This window comes from Nothoprocta perdicaria, unplaced genomic scaffold, assembly GCF_003342845.1.
Source record: "Nothoprocta perdicaria isolate Ctin4 unplaced genomic scaffold, notPer1 scaffold_50, whole genome shotgun sequence".
In the NCBI taxonomy this organism is placed as follows: Eukaryota; Metazoa; Chordata; class Aves; order Tinamiformes; family Tinamidae; genus Nothoprocta; species Nothoprocta perdicaria.
Window position 1 is genome coordinate 3179286 of NW_020455755.1, and position 15040 is coordinate 3194325.

Below are 15040 nucleotides of genomic sequence, written 5' to 3' on the forward strand. Positions count from 1 at the left end.
TGGGACATACCCACTACTTTTGCAACATGAGCAACACAGCATCAGGGTATAACATGTGCAAGTGCCTCAGGAAAACTTAAGAACGGCTCCTGGATTGAGCTGGCTACTGCCTGCTTAGCCTGAAGTCAGGTATGTATGCTCTGCTCAATTCCTAGTGAAGGGCACCCTCCAAATTAAAAAGCACTGTGCTGAAAAGGCAGCAGCATCCTGGGTACCCACTGACATCCGCAATCTGCTTTACTGTTGAGTATCAGAGACTGACCTTGCCATAGGCTCTCTCTCATATATATATTTTATACACACACGCACATATACACACACACATACACAAACAGAAATGTTTGTCCATACCAATTCAGAGCTTCATCTTGTGCACATACCTGCCCTTCCTCAGGCTGCCAGGCAGCTTGAGCTAGCACACGTGTGCAAATACTGGGTGACATCGCTGCGCTGCCCAGACCACAAAACTGGCAACTCTTATTTCTTCCAAACCCCAAATCAAAATACCCTGGGTCCCAGCAATCAGCAGCAACATCCACCTCTGCAGGCAGGTGGGACATCCTTTTCCCTTAAGGAACCACTAAGGGACTGTAATCCCAGTAGAAAACCAATGGCCCACGACTTGGAACCTGCAATGCAGGAGTACTAGATATAGATGTCAAAGGGCCTTTTTTTTTTTTTTTTTTTTTTTTTTTTGCTGTTTTAAGGCAGTAATAACATTAAAACCTGCAATGAGCTAAACTTATGATTAATGGCCAGGGACCCTCATTAAAAAAAAAATTAAAAAACAAAAAACATGAACAGCACCAAAACAAAACAAATAAACAAAACTCCAAAAACGGCTGCTGCAAAAAGACATCACAAGTTGATTTGCAGGGGCCTCCTATACCCTGAGACTCTGCTCCCTGTTCACACCGACTTACACAAGGTTATTCGTGGCTGACGTGTGTTTCCTCCAGCCCCTGGCCTCGCTTCAACTCCCACCGCAGCCTTCTGGCCGCTGTGGCACAGGCCCATGGCAGGCGGCGCCGTGCCCGGCTCCGGTGGCGCGTGCCACCAGAGGGCAATGCAGACCCAGCGTAAAGAAACACCCACCCAACGCGGGGCTGCGATGGGAAACGGCCTCTCCTGGGTGGGAACAACGCAACAGAACCAGACCGAGCTCGAGATGAGGTTTAAATACAGGTGTGACAGCCACGGGAGCCACGGGGGCATCTTGTTTTCACACATTATATTGCTTCCAGAGATCCAGCTTGCTGCAAGACACCACAGCGCAGTAGAGCTGTGCTGTCTTCTCAGAGGTCCTTTCTCTGCTGACCGTGAGGTGGAGCAGTTCTCCTCAGATGAGGCCCCGGGAGCAGCCAAGCACCCGTCTCTTCGCCTCGGGGGGAGGCGAGTGTGGAGAACCCTGAGGCCACCAACTAATTGCCATAATTTAATGATCACTGATCAGCACCAAAGTCTGGAGCTGCTGTGCAAACAGTGATGAGTGGCACCCACAGGGCAAATGAAGCAGGGAAAAACTCCCAGGATGAAGGCTGGTTGGACATTTCCTTTCACAGACGAGGGCATTACCCTTTGCCCGGTGTGCGCGGGCCCCTCGCATATGTTTCTACACACACCACGTGTCTGGCACTGGACAGGAAAGCACAGTCCATCAGCAAAGCCCTTAAATACAGGTAGTCAATTCAAGCTGAAATCTAGGGAGCAGCAGGTCCCATGCCTGTGTGTCTGCTTAAAGACAGCAGCTTAAAACAGCAGCACAGGCATAAACATTTCCACAGCTTCAATGTCATTTCACTGGGAAACTGCAGCTCAGGGTCTACAGGCTGACAAATGGAAGAGCTGCAGTAAAATATTTCTTTGTTGCCACAAAACACAAGGGCTCAAATTACTAGTTAACCCTAATGCATTTTACCTTTCTAATCTCAATACCAAGGGGAAGAAATATCTTAGCTTTGGATCGTTGTGTGCCCTCTAACAAACTGGGGAAGCTGATGTGCAGCTCGGGGACAGAAGGGACAGTTTACCTTCCCTTCTGCCCAGAGGGGCAGCCTTCCTCCAGCAAGCTTCAAAAACGACCAGAAGCAGCTCACAAAGGCTAAGCTTGCTGCCAGCTCAACCACCCTATGTGGCACGAAATGATCATTCTGCAAAGGCCAATATCAAAATGATCTATATTGCTGCACACTGCAAGGTAAGAGCAATTCCTCTCCCCACTGAAAAGGATGGTGCAATTGAAGATCTGAAACAAGGACAGTGCTAACAGTGCTCCTGCCCGTTTTACCTTCTGCTCAAGGAGGGCCCGGCGGAGGGACACCCTCTGCTCAAGGTCACGCAGCTCCCGATCATGCTGGGCTTCTGCCTGCATCTTGATTTTACTCTGATATGCATTCAGCAGCTCCAATTCCTGCTGCAGCTGCATCTTCAAAACCTGGCACTCTGCTTCCTGTGCTTCGTCCAAACGCAGCTGGGAAAGGCAGACAATAGAGACATTTCACTATGGGGTAACCACTCATGACACTCTGGGGGAGGACTGTGGGGAGGGGAAGAGAATGGGACGGGACTTTGTTTGCTTAGCAATACAGTTGACCTCTATTGTACTTAGTTTCCCTGAACAGAGAACCTACAGTGACCAAGCCTGGTGACAATGAGGCCACAGCGCTGACGTGAGTGATGCTGCTGCACGGTGGTGCCTGAGGAACCATGGTTCATACCGTGAGGAGCAGATTGCTGGAGGTGGCAGCATCCACAGCTCTCCTTTTCATTAGAGGCAAGGCTTAAGGAAAGAAAAGCTCTCCTGTTCAACTGGATTAACCCATTTCCTGTATGTGGGAGACTTAAGTCCACAGCCCTGCCAGGGCAGGACTTAGGACTAAAGCATAAAATGACAAGCTTAGAAACCTGTAAGCAACGTGATACTGAACTTTCAACCTTCCCATAGAGAAACTGAGAGAGCTACTCTGTCTCAGAGAGTCACATTTGTGCAGAGTGACGTGTTCAGATGCAGTATGCAAGAAGTGCAAAGAAAATTGTACATTCGGTTGTAGCATGGACTCAAAGCATTACTCACGTGGTCATTCCTTAAAAGAAGAGTTTACAGAACTTTTACACCACTTTTTGCATCATTTCAAAAAGTCTGAACTCCTCCATGACTCACTGAGCATCTTCCACTAGTGGGACATGCTTTGGTTGCTCTTGTTGAAAACTCAAAATCTCAATGGCTTTGCAGGCTGCACGTCACTTAATGAAGCTCCAGCAAGAGCCTTCACACTGCCAGATTTCATGCAGAAGCAATCATTTGGCCACACAGATGCAGCACTACATCTCTGCAACAGCAGCTTCAACCTGCCTAAAGTGGGTGACTCCTTTTTCCTGTGTGAACGATGACTTTAAACACCGAGGATTGTGCTGCGTATGCAGCACGGAAGCAGATACCCTGGTGCTAGCAGGATACAGCCTGGGTAAAACGTAAACATCCCCAATTTGGCTGAGGACCCCTGGGTCCCTGCAAGGCGACTCACAGCTTGTGTGGAGAGCATTTCATTAATGCTGTGATCATACTGCTCAGCCAGGATAGCCAGCTTCCGGGTCTGCTCCTCCTTGAGCCGTTTGAGGACAGCTTTATGTTCACTCTTTGGCGTGGTCTCCAGCAGATGGTTTCTCAGTGCTTTGTACTGTCTTGTTTGGATCTTGCATGTATCCTGAAACTGCTTCTTTATCTGTAGTTCTTTTGACTGGAAAGATGGAGGGGACACAAACAAACAAAAAAGAAAAAAAAAAAAAAAAAGGCACATTTCAAATGGGAGAAATATCCATTCAAATGGATATTTAGGATTACATTAAGAATATGAGTTCAAGAATGCACAAAAATTCACATATAGAAACATCTACAGTGCAAGGAGGGAAGCAAAATACACAAGAGGCAACGACTACTGGTGCAGCTGCTTTGACACTGCTACTGTGCAAAACAATTACAATACAGACACTTTTGTAACAAAGCTCCAGCCTAAATACAGCTGTCTCCACACAAAGAGCCTCACATTTGTCACTGGACTGGATCCAATCCCGGGTGCTGCTTTTCAAGAAAACTTCTTGAGGGACAGGACTAGTATTTCTTAGCGCTGCAAGCCATACTCGCACATGGTTGTGCTTGTATGGCACATATACATGAAGGGCACTTAATGTTACGAAAAGCAGCAGATCTGGGGCATGGAAGGGACAGGGAAAAAGGGCAGCACTTTTTCCATTAAGGTTTTTGTGAATGAAGGATGTATTCCAGCCCTTGCTTACTAAGAATCTGATATTCATAAGGATACTAAGAAATGGCTTAGGAAGATTAAAGAATTGGAGAGGTGCACCACAAGCAACACGAGCAGCGAGCTAGCCCAGCAAACACAGCAATTCCCCAGTCCCATCGGAGGTTAACTGGAGATTGGTTTTCCCTTTGCACTTGCTGGCATCTCTGTATTTGGGTTTTGGGACTGTGCACAGGACTGCGAGACCCCAAGAGGTACCTGGAGCTGCCATGGATTTTGCTTTATGATCTTGGATAAATTCATTTTCTTTCACCTATCTTATCTGCCCCGAGAGCAGCTTTATAAGGGTTAAGATCTACAAAGTGTTTTAAGATCCCGAAAAGAAAATTTCTCTATGGAGTTCCCTGCATCTTGCTACATGAGGACTGGCTGGGATACTTTGAACTAGGCAAAATCCAGAAGAGATGGGTGATGGTGGTGAAGTTCTCCATAGCACGAGCCATTTATACCGTCAGCCACCACAGGCTGACAGGTCAGATCCTGAAGTGCTGGGCACAGACACAAGTATAAGAACAGATTCCTGTTCCTTGGACAGCTTGGAAGAACTCCGGGTCCTGAGCAGCAAAGCAGATACATGTGTGTCTCCAGCCAGCTCCTCCTGCATTAACTCAGGGCTTAGCAGGGTAGGTGATGAGCACAGCACCTGCAGCCACCTATAAAGACTGAGAGGGATCAGACAATATATCCAGCCCCATTTAGATGTTAACATGCTCCGCTGGCATTAATAATTTGCTTTGCTAAACTGATGAAGAAAATGGACAGAGATGGTTTTGATTCAACCAGAACACACCATCACACAGTGGAAGCCATCACTGTGACCCTGTCTAAATTTAGAGGAAGTTATTTTCCTCCAGAAAACCTTTAGGGTTGTTTCTCTCTGCCCCAAGGGAAATATCTGCAGGTTTCATACTCACAGCAAGGATCTGGTCATAGCAAAACACTAACGATCTATTTTGCCCTCGCTTGCTGTGAAGTTTCACTTGGACACCAGACTTCTGTTTACAGCCTTCCAATCCAAAGGTTTTAACAACAGGAAACAGAAGGGAGGGGTAAGGCTTCCAGTCAGGCTTCTGACAAGATCATTCTGACCTAGCATTGTGAAATACCAGCTAGAGGGTATTTGCATCACAATTAAAACACTCAAAATAATAACAGAGCAGTTTTCACTGAAGGGTGAATTCTAGGCCTCATTCCTTCCCATGCAGTAAGATTTGAGGAAAAAAAAAAAAAAAAAAACCCCAAACAAGTGACCATTAAGAACTGCTTTCAGGACAAAGGATTCTTCTAAAAACAAAACTAAAGCCTGGACCCTGCGCCCTCCAAGGAAAACTCTGCTGCAGAGAGAAACTAAGCAGAGAGACGGATTATCTAGTCAAGTAAGTCCTTGCCTGTATTAGTCAGAAGGAAGGGAAAGAGTTAATAGCAGGGAATGATCACAATAAATAGGGGATTGTGCTACAAACTGACTGTCCAGAACTACGAGCCCAGGGCTGAATCCTTCCCTCATTGCAGGGCAGCGATGCAAGGTGTGAGCTTTGCACCAAACCCCTCCAGCCCCAGCAGAGGAAAGGGGCCCAAAAGGAATGCCACGGTGAGGGGGAGCTAGGACCACAGCCTGGGCAGAGCTCCCATTTCACCGCCCCGAGGGGCGGCAAGGGGGTGAGGAGGGACACGGTGCCCGCTCGGTGCATCACCTCACCTTGGGGAGGCAGAGCTCAAGCGCGCTAAGCTTGCGGGGATCAGCCTAATGCAGCTGCCTCAGTTTTATTCAGCTCAGAGCGCCGCGTCTTTGTGAAGTCACCAGCTATTTATACATTATATCCTTGGAGATTCTCAGTGGTGATCAGATGGTCCTTTTTACTCACCAGCCAGGTTTTTCACTGCTCAGTATTATTCTAATTCTGCCACTGACAAACTACACATTTAACTCTTGCCGAAATTCTATTTTCGGCTGGTTGCTTTCCAGACAATCCCCGTAAGCAGAGAGCTTGCAGGTGCTGCAAACTAAGCAAGATGGAAATACCACAAAGCAGGAAGGCCTGGAACAAGAGCGAGCCCCCGTGCTCACTACGCCACGCGCTCGTTTGGGTTTTGGCAGAGCCGAAGGCCGGGCGGAGGGAAGGCGGCTGCCTCCTCAAAGGCAGCTGTGTGAAAGGCCTGACGCTCCACGCAGCCACTCCAGAATAAACCACTGGATTTCTTTTGATGAAGTGAAGGCTTCAATTACAGAGGTCCTATAGTTCTGGTCAGCCACCACAGAGACGAGGGAAGGGCAAGAACCCCAAGGGAGCACAATGCAGGGAAGGGCAGCGTTGCCATCCTCCTCTTCCTCAGGATGCTGCCTATTGGTAGCTCTCTCCCCACATTTGCTGGCACATCATGTTAATACAGCAAGTAGCAAGGTGTGCTAGCCAGGACAGGCAGTGCAATTCACTTCCTTGATGCACGTGGCAACACATATTCTTTTTTTAAAAAAAAAAAAAGGGAAAAAAGAAACCTCCATGCAAAACACACACACAGAATATGGCTTCTTTATAGAAAGAGAGTTTATCTTCTTGTGTGTGGGGGAGAATAGGATCAGAAAGCCGTGTAGGAGGAGGAAGGACACTGCAAAGATTAAATGCATTTTAAATTAACACAGAAAGGAGGGCACGTTGCTGAGAAAGGGATGCTTTTCAAATTAAATGAGGGAATATTGCTGTTAGAGCCTGTCTGTACCACACCACAACCCTGACCACCCTCCCTGCAGTTCATACTAGTGCTGGTGACTTGTCAGGCTGCAGTCACACAGCCTGACAAACACGACGCTCCTCTGAAACCACGTTAATTACAGAATTAAACACCTCTTCAAGTTATTGAGCTTCAAGACACACTGCAAACAGGAACTCAGCTGCAGCCTGGCCTCACGCTGCACTGCTCACGTGCACAGGCTCCTGCACCCTGAGCTGCCTGGGATGACCTGCCCGCTGCTACCAGCGGCACGTCCTGCTCCTGCAGCTCATTCACAGAATCCTGGAATCCTTATGGTTGGAAGGGACCTCTTGAGCTCATCTAGTCCAGCCCCCAGTACACGCAGAGTCACCCAAAGCACATGGCACAGGGCTGCATCCAAGAGGGTTTTGAAGATCTCCAGAGAAGGAGACTCCACAACCTCTCTGGGCAGCCTGTTCCAGGGCTCTGGCACTCCCACTATCCAGAAATTTTCCTCAAGTTCCTGTGGAACTTTTGGTGCTTCCGTTTGTGGCCGTTTACTCTAGTCCTATTGGTGACCATCACCGAAAAGAGGCCGCCCCATCCTCCTCACTGCCTCCCTTGAGGTATCTATAGACACTGATCAGGTTCCCCCCTCAGCCTTCTCTTCTCCAGGCTGAAGAGGTCCAGCTCTTCCAGCCTTTGCTCACAGGGCAGAGGTTCCAGATCACCCTTGTAGCCCTTTGTTGAACTCTCTCCAGTAGCTCCACATCCCTTTTGTTCTGGGGAGCCCAGAATTGGACACAGTCTCCAGATGTGGCCTCACCAGGGCTGAGTAGAAGGGGACAATCACCTTCCTCGACCTGCTGGAGACGCTCTTCTTAACGCACCCCAGGATCCCGTTGGCCTTCTTGGCCACAAGGGCACTGCTGCCTCATGGACAGCTTGTCACCCCCCATGACACCCAGGTCCCTCTCTACAGAGCTGCCCTCCAGAAGGTCAGTCCCCAGCCTGTACTGGTGTCTGGGCTTATTCCTCCCCAAGTGCAATTATTCCTCCCCAGGTAGCAATTCCTGGCGCTCCTGCCTCCCACGGTACCTTCAGGCTCTTGGGCTGCTGCCGGACCTCCATGACGTGCTTGCGCCGCAGCTCCCGCTCCCGGCGCTTGTTGTACTCCAGCTGGTTGGTGAGCTCGGTCTGGTGCTGCAGCCGGATGAGCTCGCAGCGCATCTTCTGGATGGTGCTGAGGTGGCGGAACTCCAGCTCCTGCATGGACTCGTGCTGACGCAGCAGCATGGCGTGCTCCAGGTCCTTCTGCGTCTGCCTCTTGTTTAACTCCTGCCAGGGGGACAGAGGCAACTGTTAGAGGCTCTGCTTGCCTGGACTTACATTTGTGATTTCACTTGGTCCACAAGGCATTTCTCCCTTTCCAAGGGGGGAAACCTGAGGACAGAGCCCAGTTTCGATATCTTATCAGAAAGAAACACTACTGCTATCGGTGGTTCTTCCTTCCACATTTCTCCTTCATGTTCAAGAGGATGCACAGGAAACATTTTCTGGAAAGGACAGTAATAGTTTCCTCTATGGAAACAATTCTTTCACTATCCTCTTACCTCCCGAACCAGGTCCTGCTCCAGATTATGGCGGCCAAGGAGCATCCGTCTCTTAAAGCGGCGACACTCCAGCTCCAAGTACTGCCTCTGACGCCGCAGTAAGTTGGCTTCTTCCTCTGCCTGGAAATGCTGGATATTCTCCTTCTGCTTGGACAGCCACTCCTGCTTCTCCTTCTTCGGAGTGCTCTGGTTTTCATTGAGCTCCTGATAACAGCAAAATAATTAACTGTGGAATAACCACCCTAAGCTCCTTGGCACTGACCAACTGGACAGACCTGCCCAATAAACCACATTTCAGGCCAGGCAGTTCTACCTGGTTTTCTTAGGGCCATTACCATCAAAGTCTTTGCAAAATGCATCATATCTAAGGGAACATCAGGAGACAGCTCAAACTGGAGCAAACTTAACTGCAGCTCTCTTTACACTGACCATCTTAGGTAGTCAAAAGCATGAGCATGGCAGGGTCACTCACTGAGATTCCCTAACTTACAAAAACAATACAAAGAAGAATATAAAGGTGAAACTTAAGGCCATGTTTCCCACATTCATATTAAAGTCAATATATTGCTTGAAATATCTTTGATAATGGAGTCTGTGTGCTTGAATTTCATACTAGAGATTTCTATGCAACTAGACTTGTCATGATACAATTCAGCTCCAGTATTAGAACTATATTTTATCAAGGGGTCAATTCAATCCTGGTATGCCTGTCTAGAAAAACATTCCAAGTTATTATAGTTCACACTGCTACAGATTTGCTGTTAGACCTCTCAGCTTTCTGCTGTTCAGCTTTTTAACTCTCACGAAATGTCTGTTTTGTATAAAATCCCTCTGGATTTCATAGTTGCAAGTTCCAAAGCTGCATCACACAAATGGATGGTTGAACAGTAAATAGTTCTTTAAAGAGTGGCTGAAATTACAGGCACTATAAATAGTGTTTCTGAAAGAAATAGGAAGTTTGATTCAACAGTTCTTCGGCATTTCGCATAGGTCATTCACTAAAATACATTGATTATTAAACTATTAGACATCTTTCTCTGTTAAAACTAACTACTGATTTATAGATATTTTTCTTTAAAAAATCTGCAAGTCACCTTTACTGCTCTACTTTCCTGCTGCCACAGAGACATCATTTAAATGATTAAAAGCTTCACTAATTGCTGCAGCGCTGGTCAATACTGCAGCAACAAGACATGGTCACTACCTTTTCTTAAACTATTTTCATTCCTTACGATGGCTAAATGTGCATGCTTCTGGCTAAAAAAATAACACCAAACACAACACAAATACACATGCCAACTTTAGGACAATTCCTCTTATTCTAAGGTCAGAGATATATAAAAAATATACAGTATACAAAAGGAGAACTTGCTGCAACTGGGAAGTTTTCTTGCTCGTAGGGCCATACTTATTCCTGAATGCTCACCGCTCTTGTATTGCACGTCACACTATTTATTCACATTTCTCCTTATAGATCAGTTTACCTCTTTCAGCTGCTCTTTACGGAGCTTATACTCTCTCTTCTGGGACTCCAGGAAACTGTTCAGTTCTTTTTTCTGCTGGGCCTGAATATGCTGTTGAAACTTCTTTTCTTCATTGGCCATCACTTTAGCCTACAGCAAGGCCAGAAGCAAATCAGCCTGCGGCCTGATTGATTACAGCCCATCTTCCATTTCAGCCCCAATGTCCAGGACTCATGGTACAGTCCCCACGATACTCACCATGTCTCAGGAGCTTCCCTTCCTCTCTTTCCTTCCCCCCACCAACACACACAATCACACCTCACAGGATTCCTTTTCCAGTGCTTTATTTTCTACACCCTAATAGTCAGCTATTCTCACCAAAATCAACTCCCTACAACAAGCTGTATCTTCAGCCTTGCACTGAGACACACCAGATCAACATATCATCAAGAGTTATCTCTGCAGACAACACTACTTTGTTATCAATTATTTAAAAGCATGAAAAAACCCACAAATACATAAGCACTGAAAGGCTGAAAGGTCTAAGCACAGTTGGCACATTCCCGTGTAAGCCAAGCAGCTTCCACAGCTCTCCTGGCAGTCAGGTATCGACAGCATATACGTGGCAAAGGAAAGGAAAACCCCTGCAGTCTTTTTTTCTGGGGTCAGTATCCTAACATTTAGTATAATGCACTGTGATGAAGGACATACCTTTCCTCTAGTTACATAAAACCCTTAGTGTAAGGAGGTGGTGTATTAGCCTTTCCTAATTAGCAATTTGCTTGGCTCCTGAAAACAGACACGTAAGAGACTACAATGTCATCTCTTCGTCAGTGAGGGGAAGTGGACAATTCAATGTAATTAACAACTAGAGACCGGTCTGCTCAACTGTAATCTCATACCTCTTTTTCCATGGCTGCTTGGTGCTTTTTAATTAACTTCTCCATTTCTGCAGCAAAATTGTTACGCTGTGTTTCAAGATCTTTGTCCAACCTGAGGCGATGCTCATCCATCTCTGCCTTCAGTTTATTCTCTAACGCCATCAGTTGCTTCTGGTGCTGCCGTCTCATGCGCTTATAGCCAGACATCTGCTCTCGGAGTTCAGAGTCTTGTTCATGTTCCTGCATTTGCCTTGTCACCTAGGAAGACAACCACAGCAGGGCAAAATAAGTTAATGCTTCTTAACCTGCTTTTTGGCAGCCTTCAAACCATACAAGAAAACTACTCATGAAATAAATATGATTTTGCAGTAAAGGAAAGCACATGTCCTAATGACAGCAGACCAGATTAAGAACTGAATTCTGCTGTTGCAAAGAAGACGGTCAATGGACTACAGCACAAAAATGGAGGACTCTTATAAAGCTACAACTTTATTTACTGCACTTTAGTAGCTGTTGGTTTGTGTTTCTTCAGCCCACTGCAATATGAATGTGTGCAAATATACATAAACATACCCACATATACAAACATAATATATATAAAAAAAAAATTATAATTGCTCCCTGCATTCTACCAGGCATACTGCTTTTGAAAATATCTGACATGTAGAAGCCATATTTGCTCAGGTGCCACATTTAAGCATTTATTATCTTAACCTATCTCAGTGCTAATATATGAGGATACAAAGACAGCTCCACTTTTGATAAAATCCTAAAAGTTGTGCAGTTTCATAGCTCCATGTACCAGGGCAACCTTGGTATACAACCCTTTAAAAGAAAAGCCTTAACCTACCAGCGATGCTGTGCGTATAGTAGCAAAGTGCTCCCGGTTGCGATAATGAGACTTGTGGCGAGACACTTGGGGAGGAGACTGGGGTTCCGACGCCCTCGTTCGAGGATCTGTCTCTTCTCTGTAGTTTTCTTCCTCCTTAGGAGGAAATATTAACAAAATAGTGAGTAAAACGACTGCACGTCACAAAAGATTTTTACATCGGTCTGTTTCAGAAGACACATAACAGCAAAATTTGGCAGAACTGTTTTACATTCGCCAGCCCTGAGAGATTCTCCTGTCACTAAGTTGGCCAAAACAATATACTGTAAGAGCAGCTTTCACTGTGCAATTATATTACTAAAGTAAAAATTACTAGTTACCACTGTAATTTTTTTTTTTTTTTTTAAAAAGCACATAGGAAAACTGAGGTAAATGGTTTACTTCAATAAAATATAAAAGCTACAGAATAGATATCAAGTCAGAAAGACAAAAACAACATTTCTATAACCCTGAAAAACAGAGAATGATTTTCATTACACCCACTGCAGAAATACTTCAAAGCAAATTTTAAAATTTGTCATGGTGTATTCCACATTCTTATTTTTGAGTTTGTCATTCATCACAGAGCGATCAGGAGTTAGATATGATATACTAATTAACTCCTCGAGGAAATACCTGCGTCTTTGTTGCATATCTGGGCAAAGAACAAAACACCATAACCACACCTATCATCAGCAGGGGAAACATTACTAGTTTGAGAAAACATATCATAACCCCTGCACAGCAAGAGCAGCGCGGTTCAGACAGACAAGCTGCAGCGGAGCCCTCATCATGTGCAGGGAAAGCAAGGAAGTGCTTTCCCAGTGTGTCATACCCAAACTGCTGCCTTTTTTTCTTTTTCCTACTCACCTTTCTTCATTAATCAAATACTTAAGGGCTGAGAAGCTAGGTCAGATTTTACCCATTGCTGTGGATGCGATATTAAAGAATCCACTAACAAGGAGGGAGGAAGTGGGAACACTCGCACCTTTTGTCCCATGAACGGTGCTCCGCACACCAAGGGCAGCCACTACATAGAGATCCAACTCCTCATGGTAGAGCAAATTGGTTTTGAAGCAATTTAATTACTAAAACAGTTGTTGCCGAATCAACAGAAATAAATGACAAAGAACACAAGCACAAAGCCATCTGCACCAACCAAACCCACTCGTTTCCCATCTTTAAACACAGTCAGCCAAAGAACTCAATGCTCACCGGCTTTAAATGAATGACAGAGCTATTTGACATCACGGTGTGGTCTCCTTCCATCATATCCAGCTCGCTCTTATCATCTGAGGCATCTGGAAGACTGTTAACACTACTGCTTTGGCTACTGGCACTGATAGACATACTGGGGATGGACTGATTACTTCCGACACTATTCACTGTTCCTGTCCTGCCAACACCATGATCTTGTTCCTAGGAGAAAGGAATCACACGTTTAAATAACAAATCCATCCCAGTGGTATCTATGGACATTACCAAATGATATGCTCATTCTATTCTTTTATGCAAGCATCTACCTGCCATGTCACAGCAGCTCCCACCCTCCAGGCATTGCCACGAAACATTTCTCTTGTGGGATGCTGGGGCTGGAAAGAATCAACCTTGTCAAGATTACGCGGCTGATGTCAGACCCTCTTCAGCAGCGAGCCTGCTAACGAGCTGAACTCTAGCATGAAGCAGCACCAGTGTCACCAGAACCTGCTGACACCAGCACCAGCTGCACGATGTTCTGCTGGCACCTGCGCTGCGCACAGCTCCCTTCTGTACCCGAGAGCACTTCCCAAAGCCTCAGCTTCTGTGTGGCCATTGCGGAATGCTCCCCCAAATTAAGAAAAGGCAAATGCAAGGGGTTGCCAGGGGCCTTGGCCAAATTAGGGGCTGGCTAACGAATTATAGTGCTCAAAGTGTCTCTATAAAGTCTTATACGTACACAAATAAAGCTATGATTTATGCTGCTGGAAGCTACGTGTTCAGCTTCTTGCCAGCACTAGGCAGCACTAGCAGACAACCCTGCTTGCCCTTGTTTGTGCCTTGCAACAGCTTTATTCCAAGTACAGAGTTTAAGTCAGGTGTGTAACAGTCTCCATTCATTTTAGCAAGATCCAAGTCAGGGTTATTTAAGTGCCAGCCTCCTTCTGTGGCTCAGCGATCAAACTCCAAGTTTCTCTCACCTCCTCCTCCTCCTGTGCTTCCACGGCAGGGCCGTTGTGGGCCTCCTGGAAAAGGAGCTTCTTCATTTTACGATACTGCAGATTGTCCAGTTCTCTCACCGCATCCTTTGTTCTCTGAATCAAGTCTATTAACACTGTCTCGGGCCGCTCCCGAAGAACAAACATGTGCTGCAGAACACACAAATAGGTGAGGGATTGCCCACATCTCCAGAACTTTGGAGGATGTAGTTATGAACTCTGCCTAGCTTTCTCAGTCCTCTTTCCTGGATAGGGCTCTTTAGAGAAATTATATAGTTGTGTCAGGCCAAGTGTCAGGAGAGCAAGAGATACATTCTAAAGGAGCAAGACTGGTCCCCTCTTGGTGCTCAGCATCTTTCACCAAATATTCAGTCTCTCACCAGCTAACTCTTACTATAAAAACCTTCCCCTAGCTTAGACAGGCCTAAAAATCAAACATGCAGCATGTGGCTCTGAGTCACAGAACGGGCTGGGGAACTTTGCTCCTTGTCTTACAAGGATTTGCCCACATTATGCTCTGTTTTGGAGAGATTCACTGGGTTTCACTGCAAAGGTAGCTACGTTTTGCCAATGGGTAAAAAGATTCTGCCTATGTATGTTGGTAGCAGTTTTTGCAGTCTCCATACGAAGTATGCTGTGTTAAAATGAGTCATTATTAGCATGACTTGTTTCATGACTCGTTTCATTTTGTTCCTTTAGGGGACTGCGCTGCCATTTCTAACATGTTTTCCTACCTGTCCCTGAAAAGCGACCTGCAGCTCTTTGATACAACTGATATGAAGGGAATATATTCACAAACATTTAATTTCTATCAATGTTCTCTCTAATTCTAGTGCCATGCTCAAAATAAAGCCAGTCTGCAAAATTCTGAAATGGCAGGGACTACACACCCACACCAAAACCTTCAGTGGATAATTGTACATACTTTCTGAATTCATAATTTCTGAGGAGGTAAAAGTCCTCACAACCATTTAATTCTAAAAACATGTAAAAATGTGAGTAAAACTATA

General features: G+C 45.8%; 1 protein-coding gene across 2 annotated transcripts in view; it reads right to left on the minus strand.

The window, feature by feature from the left end:
- Positions 1 to 15040, minus strand: part of TAOK1 (TAO kinase 1) — a 59748-nt gene that overhangs the window by 3821 nt on the left and 40887 nt on the right. For both annotated transcript variants that reach the window (XM_026047816.1, XM_026047817.1), the window contains exons 11-19: positions 14013 to 14180; positions 13051 to 13254; positions 11818 to 11952; positions 10989 to 11225; positions 10108 to 10236; positions 8624 to 8827; positions 8109 to 8348; positions 3525 to 3737; positions 2288 to 2470 (exon numbers count right to left, since the gene is read on the minus strand). In XM_026047816.1, the coding sequence (XP_025903601.1) occupies positions 2288 to 2470; positions 3525 to 3737; positions 8109 to 8348; positions 8624 to 8827; positions 10108 to 10236; positions 10989 to 11225; positions 11818 to 11952; positions 13051 to 13254; positions 14013 to 14180 (1713 nt within the window). The remainder of the gene's footprint in view (positions 1 to 2287; positions 2471 to 3524; positions 3738 to 8108; positions 8349 to 8623; positions 8828 to 10107; positions 10237 to 10988; positions 11226 to 11817; positions 11953 to 13050; positions 13255 to 14012; positions 14181 to 15040) is intronic.